At 39.6% G+C, this 23435-nt stretch overlaps 1 protein-coding gene across 1 annotated transcript; it reads left to right on the forward strand.

Annotated features, from left to right (window-relative positions):
• The first annotated feature begins 54 nt into the window (after positions 1–54).
• On the forward strand, positions 55–20003 carry LOC135461318 (deleted in malignant brain tumors 1 protein-like). The gene is made up of 11 exons (XM_064738347.1): positions 55–110; positions 1354–1417; positions 2242–2404; positions 5822–6000; positions 7557–7731; positions 11030–11208; positions 14497–14674; positions 16740–16924; positions 17210–17512; positions 18367–18672; positions 19168–20003. Exons 2-11 carry the CDS (start codon positions 1354–1356, stop codon positions 19425–19427), a joined length of 1992 nt encoding a protein of 663 aa, XP_064594417.1. The 5' UTR covers positions 55–110; the 3' UTR covers positions 19428–20003.
• Positions 20004–23435: the final 3432 nt, after the last annotated feature.

Consider the following 23435-nt stretch of genomic DNA (forward strand, 5'->3'; position numbering starts at 1 on the left):
TACTTGGTCGCATCGGTTTACCATTAACTGGAGCAGTGAGATTTTCGTGAATACCAGTCATTCTGAGGCCAGTGTATACACAGATCTGTCTCTTAACACACACAAGTGAGGTAAGTTAGAATAAGCGTGGACGTGATTGAGACTATTAGCCATGTCGGACAGCAGTTTTCTTAGTACACGTGCAAAGTGATGGGCGATTAGTGTGTGACAGTTTCCTTCATTGCTGATATCATTATCACAGTCTTTCGCATTCGTTAATGTATTATGTTTCATCTGGAATCAAAATAAACTCTTTACAGAAGTTTCGTATGGTGTCATTAAAACAAGACGTGCATGTATACAGACATGTATGTCTATAAGGGATACACGTTTAGCTAAAATTGCATGCTGTTTTGTCATCGTTTCATAGGTAGGTTAACGCTCCATGTACAACTATATACATGTATGCCTAAAAGGGTACACGTTCGACTAAAATTGCGTGCAGTCTTGTCATCGTTTCATCGGTTAGTTAACGCTGCATATACAGCTATGTACATGTATGTCTTTAAGGGATGCACGTTTGGTTAAGGTTGTATGCTGTCTTTTCATCGTGTCAAAGGTAGGTTAACGCTGCATATACAGCTATATACATGTGTGTCTAAAAGGGTACACGTTTGGCTAATATTGCATGCTGTCTTGTCCTCGTTTCATAGGTAGGTTAACGCCCCATGTACAGCTATGTACATGTATGTCTATAAGGGATACACATTTGGCTAAGATTGCATGCTGTCTTGTCATCGTTACATAGGTAGGTTAACGCTGCATACAGAGCTATGTACATGTATGTCTATAAGGGATACGGGTTTGGCTAAGGTTGCATGTTGTTTTGTCATCGTTCAACAGCTAGGTTAACGCTGCATATACAGCTATATACATGTATGTCTATAAGGGATACGCGTTTGGCTAAGATTGTATGTTGTCTTGTCATTGCATATACAACTATATATGTCTATAAGGGATACACGTCTTGGCTAAGGTTGCATGCTGTCTTGTTATCGTTTCATAGGTAGGTTAACGCTGCATATACAGATATATACATGTATGTCTATAAGGGATACACGTTTGACTAAGGTTGCATGCTGTCTTGTCATTGTTTCATAGGTAGGTTAACGCTCCATACACAGGGGTATACGTGTATGTCTATACAGATTGGCTTTCGATAGGGAATTGGTATTTTCATAACTACAGTTTATGTGTGTTTACATAACAGGCTATCTTAAAAAATAGACATTTCTTTAGTTTGTTATTGAGCTTACCTATAATTGTATTCTTTTAACCAAAAATAATTAGGCCTATATACTTGATATGTTTCAGATGTCGCTCAGTAGGCCTACATATCGGTGTCTCCAGGTTGTCATTTTTGCTGTATTATCCCCAGGTAAGAATAAGTTGACAAGACATATTTTTCTGCAAAAGGACAATATCAGACAAGCAAACCGCCATACCATTTAACTACCACGTGTGAGATATTTCGATGTTGTCGGAACATATATACCTGACATTCGGGTAACATTGGGGAAATGTGTAAAAGTGACGGTGACTTGTGTACATTAATTCCTATAACAGATATATTTTAAAATGATATTACTTATGTTTCATTTGGGTATCTGATAGAGGCATGGTTGTCAATAAGATACGTGTGGTTTGAATTAAAGGGAAAGGAGACATAAAAATGAAGTAATCATCGGTAGGAAAGACAAATACCAACGATATCAGAAAGTACACAGACAAGTTTTTTAAAGTTTGAAATACAGTCAAACATATGGATTGAAAGTATTCTTCAGGGAGCACACTTTACGTCGCCTTGGCAGTTTTATGAACAGGTCTTTCTAAAGCTGATAGCTGAAGCTCCACTTCCAAACGTTTGACGTCTGATTCAGTGAAAACAAAAGTAAATGAAATGAGAAATGAGATAACATGCAGTTTTTTATGGTCCTTCTACTGATGCTCGCTTCCTTCTTCTGTTTTCGTGCCCTGATGTCTGGTATAAATTTCAGCCCTGGGTAATGTTAGCGGGTGGGACGATTGCCTCTTATATGGTAGAGTCGGTGACAGGATACTGTAATCCTCATACATGTACCTTGTGACTGGTCAGCCCGCTGTGGTGTTTTATCTATCGGGGCGGGTTATATACAAATAGGAGAAAAGATAACACTGAATAATGAAAATAATATCACCTCTCCTTCATGGATTGATTGCCAGTGGCGCTCTGCTACAAGGAAGGGGATATCGTTCTCCTTGGAGGAAGCCGGCCTTCTCAGGGGACAGTCTCTATTTACTGGAAGGGCAGGTGGGGCACGTTGTGTGACGAAGGCTGGGACCAAGATAAGACCGCCACAGTGTGTCAGCAACTCGGCTTCAATTGGTAAAGCTTTTTCTTTAATTTATTGAATAAATAAAGTTATCTGTTTAACTTGGTTCCAATAAGAAAACTTGCATTTCTACCAATCTTTGGACTAATTTTTCTACGACTTTGAACCAGTAAGAGAAGACCTTTTCTTATCCTCACTAGCTCACTAAATATAGTGAAGCTCTTCCGGCACCATGCGTCTGTGACCAACAGCATGGAGCAAACTGCGAAAAGTTCATGCATAACGTTATATTCGCCCTCCTAGTTTTGTGGAAAATGGCAGTTACGTAACGTCATACGTTACGTCATACATGGCTAAGGAAGAATGCTTTGCTACTTTAGTACCATATTTTATTTCAGAAGAGAGGACGCTCAGGGATACTCCATCTGTTAGCTGCATGCTCACATATAACGGGTTCCAAGCACATTATCAGTTATAGACTTGTACACACGCTGTTATTAAAGCTTCTGTCTGGAGTAATGTCAGTTTATCTTGCGCATGACTGAAAGGTAGAGTTCAGTTCGGTAGTGCCACTTATAGATGAAGTCTTGAATTATGGGAGCTAGATGCGGCCATCACCGTATTATCGCTACATCGTCCCATCGGCCAGCAATAGCACAAAGCGATGGTACCATGATACGAAGAGATTACACGATGGCACGAAGCGATGTCACGATGGTTTGAAGCGATGACACGACGGCATGAAACGATGGTAGCATCGTACCAGCATCGGACGACCAGAGCAGGGCATTGTGGTCTTTGGTTTCATTTTCCGCTATTGATACGTCTCCAAATTTTTTTATTTGGGTTTGTTTAGCGTCGAGCGTTTATGCTTGAAGGTGGAGAAAACATAAAAATGACATGATGAAAGAGTGCGAAAAGTTACTCCTAAATATGGTTTTTAATATTTCTTCCAATTTTTCATTAAGGAGAAAAAGACACTTAAAAATAATTTTTGTATGGTGAGTATTTGGGGCCATCTTTTGGTATTTATATTCTTTGTTTAATAATGTCAATGAGGATGTAACACAGGTTTAATAAATTCTATGCACTAGAATTTGTTCTTTTTAGCTAACAAATGTATTAAACCTCAATTTGGATCATATTTATATTTTTGATATGTTCATAAATATTATCATAATTTATCGATATAAACAACAAATTTACATCCGAATAAATTTATTAGACAATCATCATATCCTTATTTAGAACATTATTATGCAACAACGATAAATACCAAAAGTTGGTCCCTAATACCCACCATACAAAAATATTTTCAAATACCCTTTTCTTTTGAAAAAAAAAATCCAAAAAATATTAAAGATCATATTTGCAAAAAAAAATTTTTTCTTTCATCTGATTTTGGCACCATTATTATGTTTTCTTCTCACACTTGTACACCAGTACACATTTGAATCGAAATTATAGTCTATTTGTTTAAGCCAGTCGCCTACATATAGCTGTCTGTAAAATCCTTCACATTAGCTACCAAAATTACCTTTAGTCAGTGACACGTAAAACCAAAAGCTATACACATGTATATGTTGAGATCCATATTCTTGCACAGAAAATGAAGTTAAAGCACTATTTCTAATTCATAATGTTACACTGTATAAGCTTGGTTTCGACGGTAAAAATGATGCTTCTTGCTGCCTCGACCGCTGGCACTCAGGATTGAGAGGGTTACAGCGAGGAAATAGGACTGGTTGGCTCGATGTCAGTATACCGTGACTGGTTGTGGTGTCATGTCTGGTGTCTTGGACATGATACTTCAGCGACGACAGTACTTTGTCAGCATGAATTCGTACTGCCACAAGAAGACACAGTATATGCACACACACCCACTGACACTTCATCTTTATTTGACTGAAATAAATTTACGTACTATGGAAGGAAAAGATCGCCAAAAATACACCTCCCAAATTATATGAGCATCTCCGAAATCAAACAAACACCTCCCAATGCAAATAAGCATATCTCAAACCAAATAAACATCTCTCAAACCGAATAAGGATCTCCCAATCCAAATAAGCATCTACGGCAATGCCAAATAAGCATCTCCCAAACCAGACGAATAACTCCCAAACCAAAAAAGCATCTCCCAAACCAAACAAGCATGTCCCACACCAAATAAGCATCTACGGCCATACCAAATAAGCATCTCCCAAAACAAACAAGCATATGCAAAACATAAAGGCATCTGCAAAACCAAACAAGACTCTCTCAAACCAAAGAAATATCCACTAAATACGCAGCTACCAAACCGAATAAAGGTCTGGCAAACACGCATCTTGTAAACCAAACAAGCATCTCCCGATTTAGGCTAAGCGGAAGAAGCAACTTTCGTAAAACAAGCATTATCGAAGAAACTGAGATCTTCCTTGTTCTTCAACAATGATTGGTGTCGCATGTTTTGTACAATGGGCGACTACTCCGTCAAGCACAGGACAGCATGTTGGAAAAGACTAATCGCCTGGTTAACCTTTTTTCAGTAGAATTTAAATCAATATAATTTGACAAGTTACAGGTTAAATGTTTATTGTGCATCTAAACTGCAGTGTTTGTTGCATTTTAGCATACAACTTTTTTCTCGCCGCACTGAACCAATCAGTCGACAGGATTTCCCTAATAGTATCCATGGTCTTTGAAAGTTAGATATCCAGTAGTGCAATAAATTGAGTATGATATTTTGTTTGCTCGAAAAGCACGGTATGTGCTAACTAGGGTAGTCCATGATTTGCCAGGGCCACACAACAGTGCATCGAGGCGAAAAATACAATCTAAATAGTATACTTTTACAGCATATCTGATGTTCTGGGGTATATAAACATAGTATTGGTAACAATCTTTTATTACCTTTTTTAACCTTGGACATACCATTGGGCATTTACTGACTGTTGATTTACAGTGCACACACAGTTACAGCTCATACCACCCATAGGTTACTGTTCAAAACGTTGTCAGAAATAATCCTGACCTATCTATAGAATGTTCCTGTCATAGTGTTTGGAAGTTAGAAGTATTAATCTATCAGCATTACCGCCATTATATCAGTGAGATCTTGCTGATTACGGTGTTAAACACTTAGGTACAAATCATTCAGTCAATCAACGCAGGGAGGTTTGTTCTTATATTTCCTGCTCTTCTTATAACTGACAAGCCCTTAAGGGACAAAACAAAATGCCTACGATCTCATGTCGGTGTGACTGCGTTCGTCATGAGTCTCCAAAAGCATCAATACTGAGCTGGTCTCTCAGTTAATGGTTAATGGATTTGAGCTGTAGGCCTATGTTGTCTAGCAAGGATGTGAGCAGTTATGAATCAAGCAACAAGTTTCATGTATCAACGAAACAGTAACTAAATTTCCAGGCATTTAATTTCCATGTACATGTTCTTTCTGTCACGAAGTTATTAAATCATTTATAATTTAGGACAAATGCACTTCCAGCCACAAATGGCTTCTTTGGACGAAGCAAGAATATGAAGCCACATAAAGTTTATTTCTACTGCCCTCGAGTGAAGACAAAACTAAAGTACTGTAGAAAATCCTACAGGCACCAGGAATGTGATGGAGACAACGTGGCAGGATTGGATTGTGAGCCAGACTTAGGTATGTCTGCTATATCTCTTTTCATACTGTGTAAGCTTGATTCTGATTGTTGTGAGATACAACATATGACGTAAGCAGAAATCAATGCGATATGTAAGGTAAATATACTTTTAAGCTACTTGAAGTAATAGTTTTATTTGAAGTAAAAATGTCTTGAAAAATAAAATATCGAACGTTTTATTAGAAGTGTTTTTTCATGTGAACGTACTAATGCATCTGATAATGCAAGTAACAGTCTACACGAATATTGTATCCGAGGGCCCCTTACACGCTTCATTGTGGAGATGTTCTAATGCATATACGTGATTGCCTTATATGAAATCAGACCGAAAAGAGGCCTGTAAGTCTTCAAAGCAAAACTCAAATGTAATTAGTTTTAAAGACTATTATCTCGACTTGAAAAAACATATTTTAGCTCACCTGTGCAACGTAGAGGCGGCGTAACACTAACATCACATCTTTAGAGTGGGCATCGGCGGGAAATAACACCGGTAAATGTTATTGGTGGTAACATAAAAAGTGTTGCATGTATTGAATCGGGTTTTGCATACATGTAAAGAACTATAACAGGAGGGGATGCTCCATATTTATTACTGTACATTACAAAATTCACGACTTATCTTATTCTGGATTAGAATAAATGTTGAGGTATATACGATGGGTCATGTTTCATAAAGTATTATGTATAATATTGAGCTCAAAGTTTCCATACATGTAAAGTACAGTTACACGATGAGGTGTTCCATCGTGATGCTCATTGTTGAATTAATTGTCGTAAACTACAAAACTCACGACTTGGTGTCTTGTGAGCAATGGAATAAATGTTAATGTAAATCTTAGGGGTGGCAACTCAAAAAATTCTGCATGTGTTGAGCTTTTGCATTCATAAAAAGCACAATAACATGAAGGGTGGTCCATTGTTAATTATCTGCATTTTTGTTAATTGCTGTAAATAACCAAACTCAAGACCTTCACGCATGTTTTGTGTAGCCTATTAGAACCCATGCTGAGGTAAATTTGTAAGTACTTTATGTATTGAGCTGCATCTATGTCTACTAAATGCTCGTGGAATTTTTTGGCACTGTTATAAAGATGAATTTAATTTTGTACCTTTTTCTATATATTAAAGGTGACCAGTGGGTTTTATCCAGGTTAATTTCAATAAAATCTACAACGAAAAAAGAGATAAAAGAAACAGCTGCATTATATGAACTAAATTATAGACGTGCACATCCTCTTATTTTTGTTTGTTGTTATTGAATTCTTGGCGATCTAGGGACATAGTAACATGCCTTATTCGTTGTTTAGACATTTTATTATTATTACTTGCACATATATATATATATATATATATATATATATATATATATATATATATATATATATATATATATATATAAGAAGATCGGTTCCAGTAGGTGAGGTAGGGAAAACCTTGTTACATGAACATTATTTTGTGACAATCCGTCTCTTACCATTTTGACTTGACATCAGTGAGGAAAACTAAACAGTTTTAAATATTATCTGTTATGACCATTGTTCCTCTGCTGTTGCAGAATACAACGAAACTGCTATACAAGTTCGTCTGGTAAACGCCATCACCCCGAATGCCGGGGCTATTGAAATCCTGTACCAGGGGACTTGGGGTGCAGTGTGTGACTCATCATTTCACCCAAACTACTGGGGCCATAGTGCCGCGCAATGGGCCTGCAAGAAACTCGGATTCTCGGGGTAATGCTATATATTTTTCTCATTTTCTGACGTTGTTTTCAGTATTGGGTTAAAAGTAATGTTAATCACATCACAGAGAAGACAGGTCATGAACCCCGTCCCAAACAATCCAGCTGATTACATTGGCTCACATTGGTAAGTCCTGGGATATGAGGATACGGGGACGCTCTCCGGGAAAATGAACAGATACAATCGATTGAATGGGTGGGTGGAAAGGGCAGAGACTTTCACATTACATCATTTTTCAGTTAAATGACCATTCCAAGTACATATCTCGTCGTTCTCAGAGCTAACACCACATCCCTATCACGTCGTTCCATGCACATCCTTTCTCTGTGCTTCTAACTCTGAATACTGCCTCGATCTCATTTTACCGCTAGATGCCGCTGGCGATTTGACCCAAGTAACCTCCAGCGGATTATATTGCTCACATTGTTAAGCTCTGAGATATTAGGATATGGAGTCTCAGGAATCGTGCTAGGTTGAAGCTGATAACTACCGTCTACCTACCTTCTATTGCACAGAATTTGTAAAGCCTCTTCCCAACACTGTTTTATAATTCTGTTTTATCTAGTCTTCGTATATCCCAACAACACAACCTATCAAAATTTTATCATTTTACTCAATCTTAGCACACAGCTTTGCACTGAAGACAAGTAATAACCGTTGTACAGTAATAAACTTTTAATAATGGACAAAAAACTGACAAAGAGAAACCACAATGTAACTGTACAGAATAAACCTGTATGTTACTTGCCCATAAGCAGCACACTGTTTCAGTGATCATATCGGTACCGATAGCACAGTTGGTAGAGCGTCCGCTTCGGGAGCGGTAGATCCACGATCAATCCTGGGTCGAATCACACCTAAAACCTTAAGAGGGTAGTTGTGACTCGCTTGGCGTTCAGCAAGAAGAGAACGTGCAACGACCGGTTGACTCGTATCGGTATAATGGCTCGGGTGGGTGGCTTACTTGCCTTCGGTAAGCCGTCTCAGTGAAGCAGCAATAGATAAAAAAGCAACGTCCTGCAACAAGGACGCACATTACATACGCTATAAGGATTCCTTCGTCGTCATATGACTGAAACATTGTTAAGTACGACGCGAAAATGCGACTTATAGCTATGCAAAATTTAACAGATGTTGATTTTCTTGTCAATATCTGCGACAGAAGCTACCAAATCATTTGCTACTTTTCTAGCATCATTCAGCATTGCTGGACCAGCTGTAATAATTTGCACTGTCCTTAGAAAACCATCCAGTATGTTTCCTCTGTCGTTTATCTAATACCCTAGGCGGTTCCATGGGTAGGCGGAACATGTAATCTTACCTAATATAAGCGTCGTGCCCGACATTCATATACCATTCGTAGTCCGTAAAAGTCGATAATTGCAAGATCCAGTTCCAAAACAACGTTTAACACTAGCTTCCAAATGCGTTTAACACTAACTTCTGTTAGAAATTATACAAATAGGAAATAAAGCCGGTAACACACAAGAGAGAAGCGATCATCAGTTTTCAATGATGCCGGGCAGACAGCGGATATTCCAGGCATGAATTCCATATCAAAGTTCAAATTCGTAGTCCATGAATGTCCCAGGTCAAATAACAATTAAACAAGGTCTCTCAGTCGCGCTTTGATTGAAACTGTTCATAAAGGCATCATGCAGATGTAATGAGCACGACTAACTGTACGGCCCCTAGCCCCAGGTAAAGCGGTATTAGATACATTTCGAAAACGACGAGCGTTACAGATCTTAACTGAACAGATTTTGATTCAAAAGTAACGCCTTTCCCGTTAAGGATCTCATACTACAAGAGGCGCCATCTATGATGTTACACATGACATGCTGGCCTGTATAAAAGCTGTGTACGACATAGACGGTTACGCTCGGCAACCAGCGCCATCTATGTTGTTAAATAGCATTTACGCGATAGATATGTACATAAGGATAACAGGGTCGTCTATGTGGTTGATCACAATGCAGATCGCCAGAGATTCTAATAACCAAATGTTACCAAATAATTACCTAAACTTTCGAAGGGGTTTAATGTCGTACTTAACAATGTTTCAGGTTTTGATGACGATGAATGCATGTAATACGCCTCCTTGATGCAGGACGGATTTCCACCGCTCTTTTACCTAGTGCTGCTTGACTGAGATGACCTACCGAATGCAAGCAGGCTGTCACCCACAAGCCATTATACTGATACTGGTCCACCAGTCGTTGTACTATCCCCTTAATGCCCTTAATCCCACACTCCCTAGACCTAAGGGGTCGCATGTTCGGCCTGGTGTAGCACATCTGATTTATTTCATTGGTGTTTTATGCAGTACTCAAGAAAATTTCACTTATACGACTGCGGCCAGCATAATGGTCGGAGGTAACCGGGCAGAGCAAGCCAATATCAGCTGGACTTGAACTCACAGCGACTGCATTGGTGAGAGGATCATGTGTCATTGAGCCGAGCTGGCGTGCCAATCCCTCGGCCATGAAAGCATATCCATAGCGCATATCAGGTTATTGGTAAAAAACGTGTGGCATGCCAGGTACCCAACGTTGATGTTGGAAGGTGGAGGCTGTATAGTGGTGACTGTGGCCTTGTCTGTGGAACCTTACTACTCCGCTCGGGAGGTGGTGGTTCAAGCTGCTTTTCTTTTAGGCACTTTGCCAACGCCTTAGATATTCCGTCTGATGCATGTCCTCCTAGAACAGGTCAACACAGACTTAAGATACTTTTCCCTGATGTTTCGATGCCTGTCCAGATAATTCTTCAACGATTTTAGCCTCTAAATGTTCTTTCCGACCAGCCATCCTTGCCAACTTACCCAGAGTCATCAGAATAACTAGCTCACTTGGATAGGTTAGTAGTGTAAGTGACCTCACCTTTGACTTAGGTGATTCAACAGAATTCATATTCTGATGTTCCAGCAATTAGATATGTCGTTCTATGTCAGGGTCACTTATGGTACATGTACTTCTCTCTCCTGTTTCTTATTAGGTGCTTTAGGGTCCTCTGTTGCCTGCAATTCACAAGAACATGGGCTTGTCAAGATAGCACCCAGATCATATCATTCTATTTATCATTACCCAACACAATAGAGTATTTAAATTAAAATACTGTAAACACCACAAAATATCCAGCCATCTAGATCATAGCATTTCATGGTATTTAAATGCCCTCTTAACGTGTGAATAAAGTTTTCTTATCAAATTATAGCAGCTGGTTTGTGTTGAATAGATTCCTTGTTTTGCTTTCTTTCCTCTAACGCACATGTTTTTATTGTCTACCATAGAGAGGGCACCCCGATGTCATTGCCTCTGACGAATATGTTTCCACTAGGGGAGAGAAAAGTCTGGCACGAGTTCGTCGCCTGCCAGGACGAATTCACATCTTTTTCACAATGTATAAAAAGGCCATGGGGAAACGCCATATGCAAGGACAAGAGGATGGTCGGGGTAATATGTGATCCAGGTTTGTGATGAACTCCTACAGTAAAACATAGGACTATGTAGGTCAGTCGTACAACTATTTTTACTGTAGAGATCGGATATTTACAAATTCTGTTGTGATTTAGTTTTTATGAGTTACCTCACGTTGACTGTTGTTTTTACTGCTCCTCCACGATAGGCAATTCCAGGGAATAACGCAGTAAATCGCACTGGTGATTGATTCATCATGTAACATCAAATATAAACAATCCCGAATGGACGAAGGATAAAATTCAAGGGGTGACTTGGGGAATGCGACATTGGCAGTATTTCATCCATATCGTGGTGATAAGTAATTCTGAGTGGATGCCCGGGAAATGCCACATTGGCAGTATTTCATCCATATCCTGGTGATAAGTAATCCTGAGTGGATGCCCGGGAAATGCCACACTGGCAGGATTTTATCCATATCGTGGTGATAAGTAATCCTGAGTGGATGCCCGGGAAATGCCACATTGGCAGTATTTCATCCATATCCTGGTGATAAGTAATCCTGAGTGGATGCCCGGGAAATGCCACACTGGCAGGATTTTATCCATATCGTGGTGATAAGTAATTCTGAGTGGATGCCCGGGAAATGCCACATTGGCAGTATTTCATCCATATCGTGGTGATAAGTAATTCTGAGTGGATGCCCGGGAAATGCCACATTGGCAGTATTTCATCCATATCGTGGTGATAAGTAATCCTGAGTGGATGCCCGGGAAATGCCACACTGGCAGGATTTTATCCATATCGTGGTGATAAGCAAGTCTGAATGGATGACCGGAAATTTAATTCCACACGGGCAGTATTTCGGCCAAATAGCGGTGATAAACAATCCTGAATGAATGCCCGGGGATTTAATGCCACACTGGCGGCATTTCGGTCATATCGTGGTAATGAGCAATCATGAATGGATGACTAGGAGGAATGCCACACCGGCGGCATTTCGGTCATATCGTGGTAATAAGTAATCTTGAATGGATGACTAGGAGGAATGGCACACCGGCGGCATTTCCGTCATATCGTGGTAATGAGCAATCTTGAATGGATGATTAGGAGGAATGGCACACTGGCGGCATTTCGGTCATATCGTGGTAATGAGCAATCTTGAATGGATGACTAGGAGGAATGGTACACTGGCGGCATTTCAGTCATATCGTGGTAATGAGCAATCTTGAATGGATGACTAGGAGAAATGCCACACTGGCGGCATTTCCGTCATATCGTGGTAATGAGCAATCTTGAATGGATGACTAGGAGGAATGCCACACTGGCGGTATTTCGGTCATATCGTGGTAATGAGCAATCTTGAATGGATGACTAGGAGGAATGGCACACTGGCGGCATTTCCGTCATATCGTGGTAATGAGCAATCTTGAATGGATGACTAGGAGGAATGCCACACTGGCGGCATTTCGGTCATATCGTGGTAATGAGCAATCTTGAATGGATGATTAGGAGGAATGGCACACTGGCGGCATTTCGGTCATATCGTGGTAATGAGCAATCTTGAATGGATGACTAGGAGGAATGCCACACTGGCGGTATTTCGGTCATATCGTGGTAATGAGCAATCTTGAATGGATGACTAGGAGGAATGGTACACTGGCGGCATTTCAGTCATATCGTGGTAATAAGTAATCTTGAATGGATGACTAGGAGGAATGGCACACTGGCAGCATTTCGGTCGTATCGTGGTAATGAGCAATCATGAATGGATGATTAGGAGGAATGGCACACCGGCGGCATTTCGGTCATATCGTGGTAATGAGCAATCTTGAATGGATGACTAGGAGGAATGGTACACTGGCGGCATTTCAGTCATATCGTGGTAATGAGCAATCTTGAATGGATGATTAGGAGAAATGCCACACTGGCGGCATTTCAGTCATATCGTGGTAATGAGCAATCTTGAATGGATGACTAGGAGGAATGCCACACTGGCGGTATTTCGGTCATATCGTGGTAATGAGGAATCTTGAATGGATGACTAGGAGGAATGGCACACCGGCGGCATTTCCGTCATATCGTGGTAATGAGCAATCTTGAATGGATGACTAGGAGGAATGGCACACTGGCGGCATTTCAGTCATATCGTGGTAATGAGCAATCTTGAATGGATGACTAGGAGGAATGGCACACTGGCGGCATTTCGGTCATATCGTGGTAATGAGCAATCTTGAATGGATGACTAGGAGGAATGCCACACTGGCGGTATTTCGGTCATATCGTGGTAATGAGCAATCTTGAATGGATGACTAGGAGGAATGGTACACTGGCGGCATTTCGGTCATATCGTGGTAATGAGCAATCTTGAATGGATGATTAGGAGGAATGGCACACTGGCGGCATTTCGGTCATATCGTGGTAATGAGCAACCTTGAATGGATGACTAGGAGGAATGCCACACTGGCGGTATTTCGGTCATATCGTGGTAATGAGCAATCTTGAATGGATGACTAGGAGGAATGGTACACTGGCGGCATTTCAGTCATATCGTGGTAATAAGCAATCTTGAATGGATGACTAGGAGGAATGCCACACTGGCAGCATTTCGGTCATATCGTGGTAATGAGCAATCATGAATGGATGACTAGGAGGAATGGTACACTGGCGGCATTTCCGTCATATCGTGGTAATGAGAAATCTTGAATGGATGACTAGGGGGAATGGCACACTGGCAGCATTTCGGTCATATCGTGTTAATGAGCAATCTTGAATGAATGAATGACTAGGAGGAATGGCACACTGGCGGCATTTCGGTCATATCGTGGTAATGAGCAATCTTGAATGGATGACTAGGAGGAATGGCACACTGACAGCATTTCGGTCATATCGTGGTAATGAGCAATGTTGAATGGATGACTAGGAGGAATGGCACACTGGCGGCATTTCGGTCATATCGTGGTAATGAGCAATCTTGAATGAATGAATGACTAGGAGGAATGGCACACTGGCGGTATTTCGGTCATATCGGGATGATAAGGAGTCCTGAATAGATGCCCGAAAGTCAGAAGATAGAGAAATAAAGAAACAAACGAACAAACAAATAAATATATGAACATAAATAACTTTAATTTATTTTTTGGCTGGTGTTTTACACCGTTTTCAGGAATATTTCACTTATACGACGGCGGCCAACATTATATTGGGAGAAAACTGGGAAGAGCCCTGAGGAAATTTACATAAACCAATTTATTAACATGTAATTCTCTAAACATGTAAACATGTAATATAAAAATAAATAGATGAGTATAACAAGAAAATAAGTGTGTGTGTTTTTCAGAGGAGGCCTCGTATAACTTGACTGTGTTCAAGTCGTCGGAGCTACAGTTCCGTTTGGTGAACGGGCCTGATGAGCGTACAGGTCGTGTCGAACTGTACATATATGGTATCTGGGGATCTATCGAAGCACTCGGCACTTACAGCTCCCAACTAATATGTAGAAAATTGGGTTATCCTTGGTAAGAATAATTGCTATCTGGTTCCTGAGTAGTTTTCTCAATTGCTTAAGTTTTTTAACAATTTATGAAGATAAACCAATAAGGTAGAACAGGTGTAGAACGTTGCAATATTCAATGCTTAAAATGTGTAGATCGGATGGTGTTTTGTACAGATCTGCACACTGATGTCTCTTACACGTGACCTTAATGTATCTAAACGTGAGATCACACAAGACGCTGTATGTGTACCCTACCCATGTATGTCCTATTGCTGATCCATTCAAAGTTTATCTCTTGAAATGTCGGAAGTTGGTCTTTTGCATATAAAGGTGGAGATTTTCTACGTGCACAGTCAAATAAACAGATGTACCACATGATCCACGTACAGGTATTCAGTCCATTACATATAGCTGGTATAAAATATTTATCATCGATTCCAGCCTGCTGAAATCGACTTAGTGTTACAGTTTTTCTGCTGTCGGATAAAAGTTTCCTGGTCCTGATTGAGCAGTTATAAAAAGTTGTGATCTATCCACCAACAAAATTCGAAAGCAGAGCAAGTGACCTTTACACGGGTCTTTCTCACTCCCCAGTTCGCTCAGTTGTCAAGTTTGCAACATTACGTCCTTTGTTCAGTTACCGTCCTTCTCCAACCGCTCCTCCCTCCATTATGTGCACCACACTGCACTACCAGGCAGTATGGGGCTGGCGCTTCAGCCTCTCTTTCTGAAAAGTGTGACATGCCAATATTAGTCGACTCATCTATGTTATTGTCTCCCTTCATTGGTTTATGTATGGAACACAAATATTTTTTTCTATCTTTCCTATGTGTATTTACCTTGTTTTTTAAATCTAAGACAAATATATATCAAAATAGGGCAGATTCATATTAAACTACATTCAATGGGAAATGTATATATGAAAACTAGAAACACGTGTGCACTTTTTTATACATGCCGTTGTCGTAGTACATCATTAGGTCAATCTTGATTACTGGTTATTTTACATTGGTGGTACATTCGCTGTGTGGTAATGATTATTTTGAGCCTTTTATGTGATTGTATGTGAAATGTTATGACAACACAACATATTGAGTAGTTCTAGACAAGTGGCGTCTACTAAATTGCAATTAACATATTAACTGCATTCTTACATGACTAGTTAGAATAAAACCAGAACTAAGGTAAAATGACAAAGAGCCTGTGTTTCACCAGTTATCTGTGACTATTTGCCATACACTACACTGTCATCGCTGCTTTGGTTTTACTCTCTATGATGTATGTCTTTAATTTTCTTTCTGAATCATCGTTCTACGTTTGTTATGAATGAAGGCAATTTACAAATCAGGAGGCCCTTAACTTCATTTTGTCCTCAGCTTTGTTTCAACTAAATAATTTATACGCTGCAGATGACAGGCATTGCCTCATTGGCCTTTGTTCTCAAGGTAGTGACACTGAAAGCGGATTTCATCATTGCATACTTACATGCTGATGTATTCAATCTCCCTTATCTCATTCAAATTACTTTTTATGTTTATTTATTTATTTGATTGGTGTTTTACGCCGTACTCAAGAATATTTCACTTATACGACGGCGGCCAGCATTATGGTGGGTGGAAACCGGGCACAGCCCGGGGGAAACCCACGACCATCCGTAGGTTGCTGGAAGACCTTCCCACTTACGGCCGGAGAGGAAGCCAGCATGAGCTGGACTTGAACTCACAGCGACCGCATTGGTGAGAGGCTCCTGGGTCATTACGCTGCGCTAGCGCGCTAACCGACTGAGCCACGGAGGCCCCGACTTTTTATGTTTCGAAATGAAACATAATTTGAAAGTCGTTATATATAAAGTAAATGAACAAAAACTACGATTTAAATTATTTATGCTCATTTACATAAATTGTGTCTTTATTAAGCGTCATTTGTGTTTGATATTGATGAGTTTGTAATAGATATATTTTTACAGCTAATATGTTTTTGAGGAGGGGGGGGGGGGTTGAATATTGCAACGTTTAGCTTGCCATGGGCGAATGTTTAACATTGGTAGGCTGTTGCTCGTCTCTAATGGTAGATCGGAACTGTTTTAGGGGAGGGGTGTACCACCCAAAGAACACAAGCCTTGAACTGGACTCGTGGGATTTTGATGGATACCTCTGGTCCGCTGATATCGACTGTAAGGGGCAGGCAACTCGATTTGAAGACTGTTTAATGAGCATGTGGGACAGAAAATATGTCTGGAATACAAACCGAGCCTGGGTACGATGTCTCACATGTAAGATATTCGTTTTTCTCTTTAAATGGTTTCGACACTATGATTTATACTGAAAATGAATGCTGCTTTATTGGTTTGAAGTGTTATTAATAGGCTTAAGGCTGATTTTCCCGTAAATATCTTAGTTGAAAGAAACCAGGTATCAGACAAAACTATAATGTGGAATTCATATAAAGGCGTTCTTTAAGATAAGCCATATGAGTTTTGCAGATGCACAATATGTTCATTGAGCTTTGACTTCGGCTTGAACTCTGCAATGTATGCTTGTGTTTGTTTTTGTGACAGCACCACACGCCGCACCACCTGTGGTTGCTACGACGTCGACCGATCTCAAGGAGGGTGAACGCATTGAATTAACATGTGCCTCAGGGAAGGGTAATATGGAAGTACCACCCGACCTGTATTGGCGGTGCAAGGTCCAATCGTGTGAACAATGCGAATCTCATCAGCAAGTTGTCATCGGGGATACGGCGTTTAGAAACCGCACCATTGTGGCTGACAAGTACCTAAATGGACAGCTGTGCAGGTGTAGTGCCCACCACAATTCCGGCTGGATGCTAGATAGCTACCTCAACTTCACTGTTGCCTGTGAGTGCTGCATATTTAGAACAAGAAGCGTAGACTTGGTGTTGGTGTGGTAGAGTAAGGGTCTCACTGTGTGTAAGGTTTTGATCGCAATGAGCGATAGGTAGCCGCCTGCGCAATGTATACATTCTTCCTTGGGAGCGTCTTCTCTATTCATTAATATGGTGAACTAATTTGAACGTTATATGGGAGAAACTTCGTCAGTAACATGGTCGGAGGTTTACACCGGCAACTCCAGTTTGCTACACTCATAAATGTATGAACTTAAAAACCATGAAATAAAAAAATATATGAAAATGTATCAGCGGAAGGTCTGAGGATCAACATGGCAAATATTTTGTGGTATTGAAGTATTAACGCTGATTGGCTAGAGGTGAAGACAGGGTTTTTTTGTTTAAATCTTGCCTTGGTTACGTTTGAATAAATGTACAATACCTAAAAGTCAGTTTAAGCAAGGTACACCCTTAACTTACGCATCTCCTACGTTAGGCATTCAGGATCGATTCTCTATCCTTTAAATAGGTTCTCTTGAATATTCGATAAAAGTATAAAGGAGATATGGAGAGTGTGTCCTAAACATTGAAACTTTGAAGATTATTCAGTTTGTTACGTGGGGGATCGCCAGGCGCTAAACCTTTATTTTGACATTAATATTCATCAGAAACTTCTAGAAAAATAAATGTGCTAATTAAGTGCTGGCAATGCATGGGTCAGATCTAGATTTCTACAAAAAAAACCTTGCTCAATCCCTGCAGACGTTATAAATATTTGAAGCGTACATTTTATCGACCGACCATTCTGCTTATGGACATGTCTAATTCTGGCTGTATACTGGTGCGCTTGTTTTATTTTTATAGACACCCCAACAAAGCCGGAAGTGACCTTGTCGTCCCCTGTCCGTGAGAAATATCCGGCTACCGTCACCTGTAATGTGACCCAGATCAATCCCCTGCCAAAAATATACTGGTACCAAGGATCAGATTTGCTCACCAACATCAATACAACATCCAATATCACAAGGGATTATACTGGAGGGTTCAATGTGATCGAGAAGTACACATTCACCGCCAAACGATGGCACTCGGGGAAGCGTATCTCGTGTGTAGTTTACAACCAGAGGGATGGGAAAATCATTCGCAAAGGAGTCGTACCCGATGTTCATTGTATGTTCCGCTTTGTATATACGATAATCCAGTTGTAGTTGTGATTCATCTGTGATAAGATTCAAAATGGAATTCTATCGGTACGATATACTTGTCATTTATACATCAATGAACTAATTGGGTACCAAGCTGAGTGTGATAATCCTTTTACTTACATGTGTATATACCTATTCTCTTGCTAACCTGATCTAAGCAAGTGTTTTTGTAATATTATGTATCGCACTGTCGTCACTGCTTGTGATCAGCTAACATACGTCCATCATCACTCAATATTATCAGCATATTGTGAATGTTTCCTACTTGATGGAGTGGTATTGTACTATTCCGTTCTGTGTTGAAAATCTCTACCAGACGAGACTCCGTAGTGAATTGATTGGACCACATTTATAGCTATAAAATAAATGAATATATACTACCCACATCATCACGGAACACCCTCCATGTCACCGTTGTGTAAGACTACATGTATATAACCTTTACTCTTATTTTTAACAGTCTCGCCAATCCTAGAAGTGAAGGTACGTCCGGAAAATGTTACAGTTGGTGGGAAAGTGGAGTTCACCTGTACAGTCCAGGCAAATCCAGGAACTGAAGCGTTTTGGAGAAGAGATACAGGGGATATAGTGTCCCCGCTTTCAAATTTCACACTAACGGATGTCAGACCCTCAGACTCAGGGACATACGTGTGCATTGCTAATGGGAAGTACTTCGAGACCAGTAAGGCATTCGCCAAAATTCATGTAACAGATGGGTAGAATACATACGACGAAAAAGGAAAGTAAGAATATTATTGGTATTTTTTGGCTAGAGAAGTTTATAGGCATATTTAACACGCCCGTACTTGTAAGCACCAATGGCCCGTTCTACAAAGATGTCATTTACCACTACGACGTATCTCATCACTCATCGACCATCATGTCATTATGTACAGGCTTGTAGTTAGTTTCAGGGAAATTAAGTAGTTGGTTTACTGAAGTAAGTAGAACACACATTGTTTATAACTAAAACACAACTTCATATTTTAATGTCGACGTTTCGATGTGTGTCTAATGTGGTCGACCACACCAAGAGGCTCTTACTGGAAATTATGGAAAAAATAAAATGGCAACCTACTACTTGATTACACATACAGAAAGACACTTGCTTTTTCTGATGTGATTTATTCCAGTTTTCTGCATGTTATTTTCAATGTATAGTGATGCATTCCTTTAATTACAGATTTAATTAAAGTAAAATTTGTTTTCGTATGCAGTTAATGAAATGGAATTCTTTAATAAATGATTCTGCGCAATGTTTCAGATACTCTATAAAGAGATCAATATTTCCAGTCATTCTAGGGCCAATGACTTGGCTACGAGCACAAGCATCCGTTGAGAAAACATATATTTGGAGAGGTTTGCCAGTGTTAAATTGTAATTTTTGTTGCAAAATGAGCAGCCTCGGCCTGTGTCGTTGTAGGCATTCCACCTGAAAATGAAGGCGATCATTGTGGACATTTGATGAATGTCAGAGAATAGTCACTCGTCCTTTGACTAGCAGTATGCTTCTCTTTTGGGTGTCATCGCATCCAGTATATGTACATGCTCGTGTGTGTGTGACCATGTCTGATCAGTGTGGCCTGGTATGTATAAGTTTACAACCACTTCAGATATACGTAGCTCAGGTACTAACAAGGCGACATTGCTCATCATCCCAAACTGTAAACGATAGAAAAACAACATGTTTGGTTGTTATAATCTAAGCCTTAATTGACAGTTCTATCAATTTCACATCCACCCACCCTTCATAACACATAAATAATATGACACAAATGGGAAAAACAGGAATTTGATAACAGAAGCAAGTTATTGAAATGTGATGCTAGTTCACATTGTATATACGACATGTGTGAAATGAATCCAGTAAATATATACTTTGCAATCAGAATTTGTTGCAGACTGTGAATTCATTAACCTCTAATGACAGTATATCCTGTCTTACGCAGCTATCTGGTTTTATAGTCTTAACTCCTGTGGTTGATACTCCTCTCTGGCTTATATTTATAACACCTATGAACAGTGGTAAATATCCATGTGTGCAGGTACAAAATCATAGTCTTCAGCATCTGCACGTTAATAATCTTTGTAAGATACAGACAGAATATGGTTACATCGGGCAAAACTGAGGAACATGCTGCAAGGCAAATAAAAGACATTCTTGTTGACTTGACTGATGGGTAAGTGTTACGACCCAAACCGTCTGTATTATAAAGAGATGGCTTGTTCGAAATACACGACAGTTTAGCCGCACAAAAAAAGTAACCAAAACCGGCAGATTTTATTTTACAACAATTTATTAGCTTTAACAAGAACAGATAATAAGACTTACACAAATACTAAAGTATTTAAGTTTAACAAGAAAGGATAGCAGTATCTATACAAATACTAAAGTACTTATGGTGTCAAGTCCAAACGGACGCATACATTCCACAATATATACCACACAGGCATAAATGCTCAGAGGACAAATTCACAAGAGGGAAAATCCACAATATAACTGAGTGTATGACGACATATACACAAAATTCCACAGACAGGGTCCGTGTACTAATAAGCACTGTGTACACAAGAGCACGAATCAAATATACAAGCTCGGGTTGAACCAGTGCTCGGTGGAGATATAACAAAGCCAGAGGCTATAAAGACACCAAACTTCAGCACAAAAGGCCTACTAAAGTAATACACAGCCAAAGCATCCAAAACTCTCAATAATTCTCCGTTCTCTGTTCTGACCTGCTTTCATAGGTCTTATATAGCCTGGTGGAACTGTCCAGAATAAGAAAATTCCTGAACACTGGATGTAAACAAACAGGCACCGAACTGAGCGCATTCTGGAACACTCTAAGGCAGAGGCAGACAGCAGGCGCCGAACTCAGCGTATGTAAATAGTGGCAAGCTAAATTTAGAAACTGACGGCAGTCGTGCACATAACAGTAAGTGTTTTACAGGTGTAATTCAAATTAAAAACAACCAGGAACCTTGGGAGGAAATGTGGATAACCAGCTCTATTACGGTGTTTTTTCCTCATAAAATCGACCGAAAAATATGAGTGAAATATGTTTTGTATGCAGCAAGAACACAATGGAATAAACAGAACGGATCATACCAGCCAGTCGCTTTGGAACGTCATGTAGGCCATATACATATATCTACATTACTGTAACAAACGAAACAGAAGCAAAGTAACTCCGAATATCGAAGATATATTATCAGTCTTTATATTTACCTCCAAAGTAATGCCATCATCAGGATATATAGATGTAGGTGTGTAGGTTTAAAATACATGTGAAAATTTAATACAAAAACAAAGCAAGTTAGCAGAAAGGTAGGAATGGTTTAACATGTATTACATAATAGTAAGCTGACTTAAGAGGTACTGCATGAAATACTGAGGAAACAGAAATAAAACCAGTTGAAGTCAGAGTGTGGCGTTGGGTGGGTAACAAGTATGCAGTAAATAACAGTGTAAATTAAAGCAAAGGTAAATGTGGGTGAAATGAAAAAGACATGATATACTCGAGTTTTTGTTTATTGCTGTTTACAGTTCTATTCAACTATTTAAATATATACAATTCTTTGATGCCATGATTTAATTCTGGTGCATTACGTTTGATAGCTAATAATAGGTTCTTTAATAAGTAAACTGTTCTAGTGGTTAGTTCTTTCAACTTCCCTGTTGTGTCTTAGTTAAATATGTGGAGATAGTTTGATTGGTCAAAATGTTAAGAAAACATTTTCGTGGAAGTTGCTCAGAATAATTATGAATTTCGTTATTTCTATAGTTGGTGTTTTGTGTCTTTGCACTAAACATCGTTCTGTTTTACCTATATCTGTACATATATCTATGCCCACAAGCAGGACAAGTTAATTGACATACAACATAACTCTGAGTTTCTTGTGAAAACTTGTCTTTCTAAAGTACAAATGAAGATATTGGTCGGGAGTTGTACTTTGTAATAAATTTAACATTCCCAGTTTTAAGTCATTGCAGTTTACAGATGGACAGATGGGTATGTTTTTAATCCTGCCCGTTGCTTTAAAACTATCCCTGATTCTGTATTCACTGATAGCCAATGGGCTAAGAAGTGTACTAAGGTATTTAAGTCCATAATAGGTTGAGCCGGTGTTGTCTAGTACTGGTCACATTGGAGGAATGTCAGAAAAGTACGTGTGAGTTGGATCCGAGTCTAGTCATTGGAATTTAGAACCATCCGGAAAAGGTTAGTCATTGTTTAATTATAATGAGAAATCCGGAAAGGAATGACACCTTTAATCACGTTTCATTGTCATATACACTCTTCAATAAAAGAAACGCAAAACCCAAATATCAATGTAAATTTGATGTTATTCAAGGACGTGTAGATCAGCGGAAAACAAAGACACATGAATTAAATTTTGTGGAGCAATGCATTGCTGTGTTGTCCATATTTCATGAGAATAACAGTCATCACAGTCATTACTGCTGTCCACCAGGTGGTGTTGAAGTTAGTACCTCGTATGACCACCTCCAACTGCTACCACTACCTGACACCTCCTGGGTACAGATCGAATCAGTCGTTGGATGTTTTGTTGTGGAATCCTTCTCCATTCCTCCTGCAGCATGTGGAACAACTGTTGAAGATTCTGTGGTGGAATACGACGTCGACGCACCCGTCTATCGATCTGATCCCAAAGGTGTTCGACTGGGTTTAGATCCAAGGATTTGGAGGGCCAGGGAAGGGTATT

This window comes from Liolophura sinensis, chromosome 1 (assembly GCF_032854445.1).
Source record: "Liolophura sinensis isolate JHLJ2023 chromosome 1, CUHK_Ljap_v2, whole genome shotgun sequence".
Lineage (NCBI taxonomy): Eukaryota > Metazoa > Mollusca > Polyplacophora > Chitonida > Chitonidae > Liolophura > Liolophura sinensis.